This window comes from Pteropus alecto, unplaced genomic scaffold, assembly GCF_000325575.1.
Source record: "Pteropus alecto unplaced genomic scaffold, ASM32557v1 scaffold146, whole genome shotgun sequence".
In the NCBI taxonomy this organism is placed as follows: domain Eukaryota; kingdom Metazoa; phylum Chordata; class Mammalia; order Chiroptera; family Pteropodidae; genus Pteropus; species Pteropus alecto.
Window position 1 is genome coordinate 6,198,900 of NW_006442107.1, and position 13,561 is coordinate 6,212,460.

The window sequence follows — 13,561 nt, forward strand, 5'->3', positions numbered from 1 at the left end:
GAAAGAGCATCTAGGAAGAAGTGCTTACCAATACCCAAGAGAGCAGGCTGATAAGAGAAGGGACTAAGTAAAGCCCACTAGAATCAGCGATAAGATACATGGCCTTGGCAAGAGGAGCCTGAGAGGAATAATGGAGTGGAAGCCAATGCAGCAAAGCAAGCTTCAGAATGAAAGGGAAGGAAGAGCTGACAGAGGTACTGAGAGAGGAAGATGGGTTTGAGTGAGGGGGATGTGTATGTACGTAAAGTTTTTAAAGATGGACGAGACCAGGTCATAGCCAGAAAAAAGCAAACAAAGAGGTTTGATGACAGAAGCTGAAGTACTCTTGACTTATGAAGAATGTGGCAAAGGCATCTACAAAGCACAGGTGTACAGAGGATAGCAAGGTAGGGGTTTAGAAAAGTCAAGTGCCGCTATGAAGAATGCTGCCTAAAGAAAAGCGAGAACTGTTAGGCAGCACTGAGAGTCAGAATGAGGTTGTAGATTAGGAAATTAACTTGACTCTTAACTGTAACCATGTGATTTTTCTCCAACCGTGCTTAGCAGTGTGACTACAGGCCCCAAGTGTACCACCAGGGATCAGACTTTGCCAGCTAGGTACAAGAGGAAAGCCAATTATACAAGAAGCTAAGGATATTGGCAAAGGAGAGTTGGCCTTATATATGCCAGACAGGGAAAAAAGTGAAGCTAGTAGGGGGGACTGATAAAGGACTGGCTGATGGGTTCAATGAGGCAGAACAGCGTAGTGGCGGTAACAACTTAAGAACACAGAAAAGAAACCCAGTGGAAAAGAAGAAAGCATTTGGAAGAGGCAGAAGAAAAACCAAGGGCTATGGGAAGTAAAACACTGTACTTCCACTCACGTGGCCACTCATTAAATACAAGCCTCTGGAACCATCTGTTTGCCTCTCATCTTATCTTCCACTCTGCTGTTATTCCCCTTTGCCTCAGCCATCCATTCCTCACCTTCCTACAACTTTTCCACTATCCTCTAAAATGCCAGCTCCATGGTAAACCGCACTGAACTTTTTCTCGCCTCCTTGTGCAAACCTGACTTGAAAATGCCACCTCCCCTACAGTCCTGTGAAGCTGCTTCTACAGCTCAGTAAAAGACTGTCTTCCATCTTCACATACTGATACCAGCAGCCCACATCTTCCAGGATATTTCTCTTTCACTGCACTACACTGACTCCAGGGCAGTTTCACTCATTCATGAAACGTTATTGGCACTTGGCTTACTCGCATGCTCTCTCTTGCTCTCTCTCCCCGCACCTTTAAGTCTTGCTATCATTATTATGCAGTATTGCATGAATACTTGTTTATATGTACAACCACCCCCAAATTCTCTATGCCTACTCACTAAGAAGCAAGGAGCTGAGCCTCAAGAGACACTTAAAGCCTCTTGTGGTAAGACTCACAGCAAGGGCTCAGCCCCTATCATCCTAAAAATAAACGAGCTAATTGAATTAAACTAAACTTAAAGGGCAGATTGTAGGAGTCATGGTCGCTATAACCCAACTCTTCCTCCTTGATTACTCAATGTTTTTAAACAGTAATTAAGAAAACACAACGAGAACATGACAGAATAAGTTAATTCTTAGTATCTCTGTGCCCAATTCTATCTCCATAGTTCAAATTTATAATCCCAACTTGTGAACTGCTCTGTGAAATGTTTCAGTCATTGATATTTCTGAATAACCAGTCTTCACTGATTACGCCCTTCATTCTCACACTTCCATCTACATAGCCTCATTTCAGATCTGAAAAAATCACTCTGCCATTTTTAAAGGGGAAGAAATGAAAAATGACTATGCTGATTTGCTCATGATTCTGTAATATCTTAAGAGTAAGGTAACCATCACCAATATTTAAGGTTCTCCTAACTTTATTCATCCATTATGGGTTCAAAACTAATAATTTATATATTGCTTTCACATTATTAGAGCAATCCAAACCATTTTGACAGTGTCATTTTGGCCATAAAAATGTAATCCAATCCTGCTGGCACTTAGTATTGTTACAGAACTTGTGTAATGCTCTAAAACTGATCACTTAAAATCAGGGTCTGCTCTTATAGCCAATATTCTTTAATACTTAGTCTAAAAATCAGTATACTATAAAATAAGGGACATGCGGTTAATGATAAGGAGCTAAAACAAATTTCCCAGTGAATGTTTTGAGAGTTTTGCCATATTTCCTGTTAGAGCCATTAGATAAGATGTGCCACTCAGATAACAAGTCAGCTGGGACCCATACCGAGTCTATGGGATGCCATGCTCTTTGAGACACCAAGGCATTCTCCAATAGCCAGGAATGCATCCTTCTTCTGTCTATTTCAGAGCAGGACGATCAGTTCTTTTCTTTCAATGTGCCCCTCTTTAGCATGTCACACATTCCTTTGGGAGCTCCTGTGCAGAGCCTGACATTCTCTGGCCTTTGGGCCATTCCCCACTGCCTCCCTGCCCCATGACCTCACAATAATTAAATGGCAGAGCACTGCCTTAAGCATGGGGTCCCAACCTCTGGCCCATGGACCGGTACCAGTCCAAGGCCTGTTAGGAATCGGGCCGCACAACAGGTGAGCATGCGAAGCTTCGTCTGTATTTGCAGCTGCTCCCCAATGCTAGCACCATCATCTCAGCTCCACCTCAGATCATCAGACATTAGATTCTCATAGTAGCACCAGTCCCTGGTGCCAAAATGGTAGGGGACCACTGGCCTAAAGAATACACAAAAGTGAGCCAAAGATGCTAAGAGGTTCTTCAAATGGTTGTAATCTACTCCCATTCTATGACAAGAATAAGCCCGTAGAAAAAATGTGAATACCACAACTACCATATATTAAACTGAAAATAAATCAGTGGACCTGAATTTGGTTATATGGCAGCTGGCTGTCTCTGTATAGGTCTTTGCCTGTGTAGTTCACTGGAAGGATAACTTCACTCTATCAGAAAATTCTAAATTTTTGTGCTCTCACTAGCCTTTTCAACACATAAGTCAGAAAGCAGCACAGAAAAAACAATAAACAAATTATCATGGCAAACATTTTCTTTTGCCTTCAAAAGAAATAATGTAGCTACTCTTTAAATCACAATCTGCTGGGAAAGAGCTAGTCCTAGGCTTTTTTGCAGCACTTTAAATAAAATTATTACATGGTAGTTCACAGCGGCATGTTGGCTATAAACAAATTTAATGTTTTAAATCACTACTCATTTAGCTTTAAAACAAGCAAATTATTATCTTGTGTTTCGTTTTACAAGAATGTTAAAAAAAAATTTTTTAAGTGGACGGAAAAAAGTGGAAGAAAAGGTCAGAAATCAAAAATCTTATAGTCCATATGAAGCCATTAAACAACAGGAACCTGACCAAACTTGATCTCCTTCACAGGACTGATATATTGACTTTAAAGTGCTAATAATAGAAACATGGCCATTCTAGTCTGATTATAAAAAGCTCTACACTAAGAACAGGAAACCCAAGATTTGTTTCTCTGCACTATAGCTAAGCTTGTGTAACAGACAAATCAAGATTACCATCCCTATTTTAAGAATGGGAAAATGTTCATAGCCTATCTTTCTTGAGAGAAGGCTGATGGAAAAAATGAGATCATTTGTTCAGAATTTTAATTTCCTAGGAGCAGGGGTAGTGCGGGGGGACACTCTAAATAAATTTAGTTTACCACAATTATTAGCCTTCTACACCAAGACTTCAGATTTCTGCTTCTTTTAGTCTCATCTATATTTATGTTTACAGTGAATTAGTACTTGCAATAAACAAAAATTAAGCCATTTTCAGATATGATGGTACAGCTTCCTAAACATGTCCAATGCAAGAGTTACCTGAGGGTGATTATTAAAAACAGATTCCCAGACCCCATTTCAGATCTACTTACGGAACCTTCAGGGAGAAGCCTAGGAGTCTGAACTTTTACAAGCACCCCAGGTAATCTCTTTGCTCAGGCAAAGTTTAGGAAATACTGTATCAAGAACAACTCATTCCAGGGCAGGACAGTAAATTAGAAATCCACTGACTGGGTCCATTAATCACTTTCTTATTCAGTCTATTTCAGCATAAATACATTAACATAATGCTGGTTAGCATTCCTAAGGGCCTATGTGCTGTATGCTATACTAAGCACATTATAATATGTTATTTCGCTTAGTGGTAACAATAAGCTTTTGGAGTGGATACTAGTTTTATCTGTTTTACAATTAGGGAAAACTGAGGCTTTACATAGTTAACCTGAGGTCACATAATTTTAAGTGCCTGTTGGTTCAAAATGAGGCTGTTTGTTGCCCAATACTATACTGTTCAATTCTAGCATCAAGTAAGAAAAAGTAAACACATAACATGAGTTGAAATGGAAAGTCTAGGTCTTTTGTTGACCAAGGGCTTTCCTAATTTCAATTCTCTGCCTTGGTTAAAACTAAAACTAAGCAGTAAAAACTATTTTGCCTACAAGAACGTGATCTAACTACTTGGTGAAAGAGACAAGCTACTCTATGTACAATGATTACTTACGTGATCCTAACTGGAGTAGGGCTGCAGACCTGGTCTGAGATGCTGCTATTGATTAAACTCTGAATACCCTGTTCAGTGACTGGGTTTTTATTTTGTTGGGAGGAAGAGAAGATGGACTCATACTAACCATTAAAACATTTATCTTAAACTATAAAAATGACCATCCAATTGATACTAATAGTTCAAATCTCAAAACTAAACACCTGCCATTGAGGATAAATTCTTTTAACATTTTGTTGCAACACTGTTTAAGTATATTCTAATTTGCAATTCCCACTATAACAATTACATCAAGACTGGAGTGTATTAAGTTTTATTTGTTACTCACATATCTGCATTCCCAGATTTGGGAGCAGGGAAGCCTTTGAATGAGCCAATAAATGGCTTCATAAGAAAATGTCATGGGGATCTGTTGGAACAGTGGTGACCACATCCTATGATACACAAAAACCTACACATAATTTATGGCCCGACACACATGTACATTTTCTCTATATCATATTCTAGAGAAATCATCACAAATGTGTACCAAGAGACTTGTACGAGATATGCTAATGGCAGCACCTTAAATTCCCGTAAGAGAACAGGTAAGTCAATTGTGATATATTCATAGTGGAATATTACTACAGGTAATACAGTATTGGAATACTAAATAGCAGTGAAAATGAATGAACTAGAGCCACACTTATTAACAAGAACAAAGCTCACAAAACGTTGTACTAAAAAAAGTTGCAATGATCATTTTCAGTATAATACCAATTAGTATTAAAACACGCTTGTTTACAAATACATAACAAATGCAGTAAAAATATAAAGAAATATATAGTAACACAAAACATCAGATACCAAATTCAGGATACCTTTGCAGTGGAAAGGGGAAAAGGAAGGAGAATAAAGTTGAAGTCATGGGTGTTTCCCTCTTCACGTATTTTTGCCATGTCTTATTTCTTAAGAATGATGGTAGAAGTACTTGAGTGATACATTGTTTAGAACTTTGTGTGACATAATTCAAAAAGACAATCAATATAGAATTAAGCACACAAAGGCTAGTGGTGTTTTAAATAATCGAGCTACCAATTACTTGAATCTGATCCCAAATCCTGTACTCTTAGGTTGAATCATATGAAATTGATGGGTTTGTTGTAGGTCAAAAAGTTAAATGTTAACAATTCCATTTAGCTCAAACTAATATTAAAATTCTCTAAAATGAAAAGCAAAAAAGGTAATTTCATGTTTTTCTCAAGAATTTACTATAAAGTGGTCCACCTTTAATGGCAAGACTAAGGAAATAAAACTGAAGCAGAATGGACCACTTAATTGTCAATGGATGAAAAATGAAGATAAACTACAAGTATACAGAACAAATTATAAAACTTAGGAATACATATTGCACAGAATGTAATCAAACTACTCTCCTTTGATATGAAGTATTATTACTTAGTTCTTTTAAAAGCACTTACACATATGAGCAAATTCTTAAAAGACTCTTGTTGGGTAAAGCAAGTATTTATATATAAAAAAAACTGAAGTAAAAAAAAAAAACAACAAAAAAACTAAAGTCCAGAGAAGAAACAGTTTGCCCAAAGTCAAATAGGCAGTTAACAGTCAAAACAAAGTTAAAAATGAATCCAGGTGCTGCTCCAAAATTAGCCACAATAAATTAATCAGGACGTCACCAAATAAGAGATTTCTATTTACATCCATCAAAAATTAGCCGAGAAAGAATAAAGACAATGATTTGTGAAGTTGTCTTATTTCCTAACAGCTTCAATACAAAATGTTCTAAGCTCTAACCTATTGTTATTTTTGTAATACAAAACTCATTTCCCATAAACATATTTTAGGTAGTGATTAACATACTAGATTCACTTATAAAAGCCAATGCAATTTACAATTTAACTAGAAAATTATAATCCTTCCTTAACAGGAAAGAAAATACACACTACATAAGCAGTCTCTTAATCCCCTCCCCTTCTTTTCTTAAATTTAAGGACTAGTACTTTTAGACAAAGGTTTAAATTCATAAGAATGTTGAGTTTTGAGAAACATACTACAGGAAACTTGGATACACTATGCAAGGTTTTCCAAGGTAATAGCAATGGGTTTTTTAGTGAATCAATGTCACTCTTAAGAATCATCATGGAACCAAGATAAGTAATGTAAGACAGGGAGTGAAATTTTCCTTAGATAACAGAGGCAGAAACTGAAAGAAAAGAGTTAGAAAAGACAAATATGAGAACTACAGCAGAGGAAGTAACAGGGACACACTGCACACTGAGAGGTGTAAGAAACAGTGCAGTACTGCATAGGAACAGCCCCATAGGGCAAGTTTAAACAACCCCCTCCCCAAAGTTGCAAGGCTGCTGCAGCAGTTAAGGAGGGAAACTGCGGAAAGGGGGAAGTGGGGAGTATTAGGCTTCTGAGTGGTTTTCACATATGTTAGGCATTTTTAATCCAGGAAATATGCCTACTGAAATCTACCTATGCCTACAATTAATTTCTTATGTATTGTCACTTTTGCTTCCTCCAGATTAGGAAAGATGAATGACATGTTACCCAAATCTCTTCTTCAGTTAGTTATAAATGGCACCCTGGATAGTCACAACCACCTAATGCCAAAAGTCTCTGGTTAGCCTGCTCTCCTCAGCAGGGCCTGCTAAAAGGAACACAGCTGCCAGGACACATGCACATTACACCATTAGAGAAGGGGAAGGGGAGGGAGACCAACCTGCCTCCGCATTCAGCTCCTCTAGAAGCTCGCTGGTCCTCCAGGTAGCTCCTGTGTCCTGGCCTCCTATAGAATTACTGTGCTCTTGAACTACTGCAGCCGCCAATAAAGTGTCCACATTTACCACTTCTGGGTCAGAGCTGGTGTCAGACATATCATAATGAGCTACAACTGGAGGTCCATCTAGGGAGGAAAGAAAATGTATACTTGTATCTAACTTGTGGGGTGAAAAATACTTCTGAAACTAAGAGCCCTCTAAATGCCAGCTGCCTTTAGCTTATTTTTCTAGCTGATCTGAAAAGCTGCATTTTATACAACCAATATTTTGTACATGACGTGAAAGTGGAAAAGATAATCCAAGTTTACAAAGATGAGGGACACAACTGGGAAGGAGGAAAAGGAGTATTATTATGAAGAACAGAAGACAAGACTATACTGAACAACGTTACACCAAATTGACATCATACTCTTAAAGAGCAAAAGATTAAGAAAAAGGGGAAGACTCCACAGAGAAAGTGAAATTGATTTTTAAAGGAAAAAACAGATGCAAACTACTAAAATTCAATTTATATTTTTTAAGGGAATGAATCTAATTCTTTCTCTTAGTAGCTAATATAAAATCTCCCTACTAGATTTAGAAGAAAATCAAGAAAATTAAGTATCTTTCTACTTTCTAAAGAAATAAGGTTAAGAGTAAGAGCCCTATTTGACTGACTTATCCATTTCCAGTAAAGCCTTTTTATAATATCAGGGATGTTATACATTTAACAACATAACAGGGATGTTATGCATTTAACTACAAAAAGACAATACTCACAAAATCCATCTTCAAGATTTTGCATTGGATGTCTTATGAGGACTACTTATATTTTCTCCAAGAAAGACAACCAGCTCACATTCCAAGGAAATGATACGCAACCTTATGTGTTATTTTAGAGGAAAATATTTAAAGTTCTTACTGGAAAAATAAGAGATCCTTTCTACCTCCAAATCACCTTAACTAGCTGAAAAAGGCAGCTGAGTTCCATAGTAATTACACTGCAGTAATTCATGCTAAAATAATTCAATAGTCATGCTTGTAGAATAGATACATGCTTTAAAACGCTAATGGTACCCTTTTTCTAACATAACAGCAAAAAGCAAAAATAAAGTTTTCAATCGAGTATAAAACACATCCCTTACTAACTTCAATTTAGAAGAGAGCAGAAATAAAAGAATGCTGTTTCTCCCCCAACAACTATTTATAAAGTGCAGGTAAACCATTCATTTCCATAAAGCTTTTTTAATATCATCAAATTAACATGAAACACACCAATTTTATGAAACTCTTGACTATGAAAGAATACATGTGCCAATGAATCATTAAAATAGAACACAATGAAAGATTATTGTTTTAATACTACATCCATTGTGTAAATTGTCACTGAACAACATGGAACACATTTGGGGTATTTAGCCCTTAAAACTAAGTTCCCAAATCATAGATTTACGTAGCAACATTTTTAAAACAACAACAAAAAAAATGACCAAACAAAGGCAAATGAGTTAAGTGCCACTGTATAAAGAACAGACATCATAATATGAATTTCTGACGATCATGACAATTTCAGTTGACTACTTAAAAATATTTCTAATTCCCCCAAAAGGGTAAATCAAGTTCATAAAATTCAACAGTGTAGCCCTGGAATCAGTTGGTAATGGATTAATTCAAATAGCAAAAAAATTGATTCATGTTTGAGGTTTTTCTTTTCTAAAAAAGAAAAGAAAGCTCTATCATTTATGGAGTTCTCGTCAGAGTTCAAAATGATTATTATGGAATAAAGGAACTACGTGACGTCCAAATATTTGGGTGCAGAGATATGAAGGTCAAGTACAATATTGACTATTTGACCAAATGTTCTATTTTTAAAAGGGCTTTATTTTTTAAGTGTTTTGTGTTTACAAAAAAATTAGTGATTTAGTTTAAAATTTATATCACTAATACCACTCACAGCCACTTGCCCCATATCCCCTACCACCACAACCACCAAATTGAGGCAACAGGTCAACAGTCAAGTCAAAATTGTACCACTCTTACATGTATAATCATGCAAAAGAAGTATTAAGTGTATATGTACATGCAGAGTGATATCACCTACCCATGGAAATAACTTGTCTGAAAGTCTTCATCAGTAGGAAATACAAGCATAAACTTGTTATCTGGCTTCATTCTTGCATCTTCCATATTTCCAAACAGCACACCTTATAGCTTAGCTTAAATTTTGTATTCATCATAAACAAAGACAGTAATATTTTCATATTTTAATTATACTTAACAGTTAAAACAAATGATTATCACTGTCATTTTTCATTTCCAGTATATTCAAGTGATGACAAGTCAATACTATACAAACTTTATTCAAGTAGTTGCCTTTCCAACTTTGTCTTCCAAGAAACCACAATTAAGAATCTTATGTTCCAAGGTCACCTTACACTTTTCATTAGTAAACCAAGATTACTTAATGCACTTAGCAGCAGGGCTTGGATTTTGAACTACTAAGTGAATATTGACTAACTGATGGTGATAATTTGTAATATTCTTTTAAAATATGGCTCTTGCTGCATAGCAGAATTAAGAGACAGGTAAGATCCTGTGGTGACATTATCTGCCTTATAAAAGGAGTATCTCTTGGGAAAAAAAAAAAATCCACTACTGAGGAGGAGCTAGAAAAATTCAGCACATTTGATAATAGAAGCAGCTATCTATGCTTCTGACATGACTCTGTCAATTTATTACAGGATGGAATATATTCCTCTATGCAGTTAAATAATTGCACTGCTACTAAGATTATTTTGACTTTCAAAAACATCCAGTTAGTTCAAGTAACGCTACACATGGAAACATTTCCAATTTACAATTTATTCATCAATCCAAGAACATTCCACATTTACAACATTTAAGATTATCCAAACTCCACATTCTCCTACGTGCTAACTCTTATCACTGTTACAATCTTAAAACAAAAATTCATAATAATGAACTCACTAGTTTTTGTACAATCATTAGAAGCATCTCCCTATAAAGGTAAATTTAACACGATTAGTTAATAATTATTTGGTCTGTGGTTAATTAAAGTGCAATTTCTCCTTCTGGAATATTTTGAAATTTTACTGCTCCTTACTAGGCAAGAAAATTAAAGGTCGAGCGATTTACCGACTACTTTTTTTATGTAAGAACATCATCCACTTTATGCTCGAAATAGGCTTGTATCCTCTCACTGAACTCCTAGCCCATAAATAGGTTTTAACTTTTCAAAAACCAAAATGCAGACATATCTGTTTACCCTTTTACAACCTTAGAACTTTTGTATTGCCATCAAATGTTTAATTTTACGAATGTTTTCTTTCAAATATGTTCTCTTCTAAATTTCATGGAAACAATATGAATCACAAAAACAAAACAAAACAAAACCTAACATCCTATACTTTTATTCCAGACAAATCCCTCCTTACAGATGACAATCAAAAGCACAGAGTTTTAAAACTTTATAAGGTAATTACATAATTTACCACTCTCATTTTACGGATGAGAAATTTGAGCCCTGGTTAGGTGGAATCAGAATAGATTACAGTTGTTTTCCTTGCTGAGGGAAGGAGGAATATACAGGATGAGACTGGGAACAGCACAGGAAATACACAAAGATTTTTGTCAGCAAACACATAGGTTAAAGTCCTGCCTACTCCTTAGCTAGATGACTCAGTTTCTTCACAGGGTTATGGTGGGGGTTAAAGAAGACAAAACACAATAGAAGTTCAAATATTGGTTCACTGCCCCACCTTTCCATTATAATTAGTGCCCGCCCTATTTCATTGTTTGTTTGCTTACTCTGTATGTAAACTTTACTGTACATGCCAAAAAAGCTTTGAGAAAACATCACTATATGGGTCATAGATTCACCCAACTTGTTAAGTAAATGCTTTGCTTTGCTGGAATTAATGAGATCATCACAAATGTGGCTTTTGTATTTTTATATTTGCCTGAAATGAAATGTCGGCTTAGATGTATTCATATACAAGTGTTTCAAAGCCAAATAGAGATCATTTTGGATTATTTCATATTTAGCATCCTATAGGGCCCTTCCACTGACACAAGTAGTATTGTCAGTCTCCCAGTATGAAATCTAATTAGAGCTGGGAAACAGGAATTTCCTTATATCTCCAAGATACCTGGAAACATCACTCCTCCTCCTCTCTCTATTGCTAAGTCTTAGGCCCAAGGAAAGGTGGGACAACAAACCAACCAATACATGGTTTGCCCCTTTGACTTCCATTTCTATGGCTATAGTAATATACAAGAAAGCTCAGAGAAAATTTCTTCTCTCTGTCCCACTACAGCCAACCCCAAATCCCACTAGGAGAGGAAAAATCTATCTTGTTATTGCCAAAGGACCCCATACAGGCTCTGTTGCTATAGTAATTAAAAGGCCTAAGTCCAGTGCCATTGTCTACATCATCAAGAGAAAGGGGGAGGGGTAAAAATCACACTCGGCCTCAATCCAAATAGTGAGTCAAAAAAAAGTTGCACCTCAAAGAACAGGCCAAAGTGTCTAAGAAGGCAGACTGTGTGTGTGGCAACCAGGTGAGGGGAATAGGTGTGGCATTAAGAAAAGGCCAACCTCAAGACTTGCAGAAGGGAATTTGCATTTTAGAACCTATCCAAGAAAAAACACCTTTTTCATTACACATCAAAATATTTACCAAGGCAAAAATTTATATTTGCAAGTGAGAAAAAGTATAAGAATATTTATGCTGTATTTTTATTACTATCAATCGAAACATAAAAATATACATAGAACGATTTGCAAAAATAGAAAGCAATATTTTCAAAGCATCTTAGAAAAGATGATTACATCAACTAGAAAAGACAAAAATCTGTATAGAAAAGTGCCATACCTAGAAAAAAAATCTTTAAATACCAGAAACTGCATTGTGTATATTTTCTTCAGAATAACATCATAAAGCTATTTTAGTAAAAAAATATTCTTTTTGAGAAATAGGGCTAAATGGAAATGAAATGCAGCAATATGTGCTGAAATTCTGTTTGGGGGCTAAGTCATTTTTAAAATAAAACGTCTATTTTGTACTTTTTCCATCATACACATCTCAATTACTAAAAATTCAGACATTATGAAGATTTCAAGTTGGGAATAAAGTTTTAAGGACTGCATATGTCCTTAAAACATACTAGTAAATGACAGGTCATTTTGTCTACCCAAAAAGTTACCTATGACACTGATGAAGAATTAATTTTGAAAGGATCAAAGAGGTAAAAGCAAATATTTAAAATTATCAGAGTAGTTTAAAAGTTGACACAAGAAAGAAAAACAATTTAACTTTAATCTTTCACCACTAACTACATATTTGGGAAAACTGAATCAAGCAGTTACTCAAAAAAGATAACTCAGGTAATTTATCTAGATATTCAAGAGAACTCATAAATACAGAAAGGGCACTAGAAGAGGGCACAATCTTTCAATTTATCTTTCTATTTCAGGAACAGATCCATGACCTACTGCTTTGGGGATTCAGATCTACAGAGAACAAAGCAAATATCTGCACTACATTCACAAAGAAAAAACACAGAAAGATGGCATTTTAGCTACATCCCCATATCTATGTACTCTGCTAAAGATTCATCCATTCTAGATTTTAATTACTCCTCAAAGCAGTCTAAATTTTGTTATTTTCCAAATATTCTTCAACTGTTAATAGGATCACTTAGTAGGATATATAAAAGAATCTTGACCTTTTGTTAGCATTGGGATTGTGTTATTTCCTTATTCAATATACCAGTTACATAAAACCCTGAAAATTATACCAGAAACATGTAAAATCTATTATTAGTTCTACTAACTACAAATTTCATTATGGAAAAGCAGGTTTCCTGACCCAAGTTAATGTAAATTAACTGGTAGGGAAACACTAATATAACACCACTGTCCTCAACAGAGTTAACGAGAAACACTTCCTTTTTAAATTTTTTATTTATTTAGGTTAGTTTGTTACACTTCAAATGTAGTTAGATAAAAAGTATATAAAGAAAATGCAATAAAATAAAAATCACAGTAATTTGATAACATTCCTCCCAAATCTTAAAGTTATAATATGAATAAGACTTTGTTACCAAAGAATACATTTCCTCGTGGATTATTATTCCTTCATTGTTTAGAATGTCTTCTATTTATGTTGTGGTAACTTAATATGAAAAGTTCAACTCAATACTAGTAAACTAAATTTGGTGTCAATCCCCATTAACTTTCCTAACTTCAGAGG

At 35.5% G+C, this 13,561-nt stretch overlaps 1 protein-coding gene across 6 annotated transcripts in view; it reads right to left on the bottom strand.

Annotated features, from left to right (window-relative positions):
- Nucleotides 1-13,561, bottom strand: part of CUNH18orf25 (chromosome unknown C18orf25 homolog) — a 62,771-nt gene that overhangs the window by 14,882 nt on the left and 34,328 nt on the right. For 4 of the 6 annotated variants that reach the window (XM_015595743.2, XM_015595742.2, XM_015595741.2 and 1 more), the window contains one exon: nt 7,250-7,432. The exons of the other annotated variants lie outside the window; for them this stretch is intronic. In XM_015595743.2, coding sequence (XP_015451229.1) covers nt 7,250-7,432 — 183 coding nt within the window. The remainder of the gene's footprint in view (nt 1-7,249; nt 7,433-13,561) is intronic. 6 annotated transcript variants of the gene reach the window in all.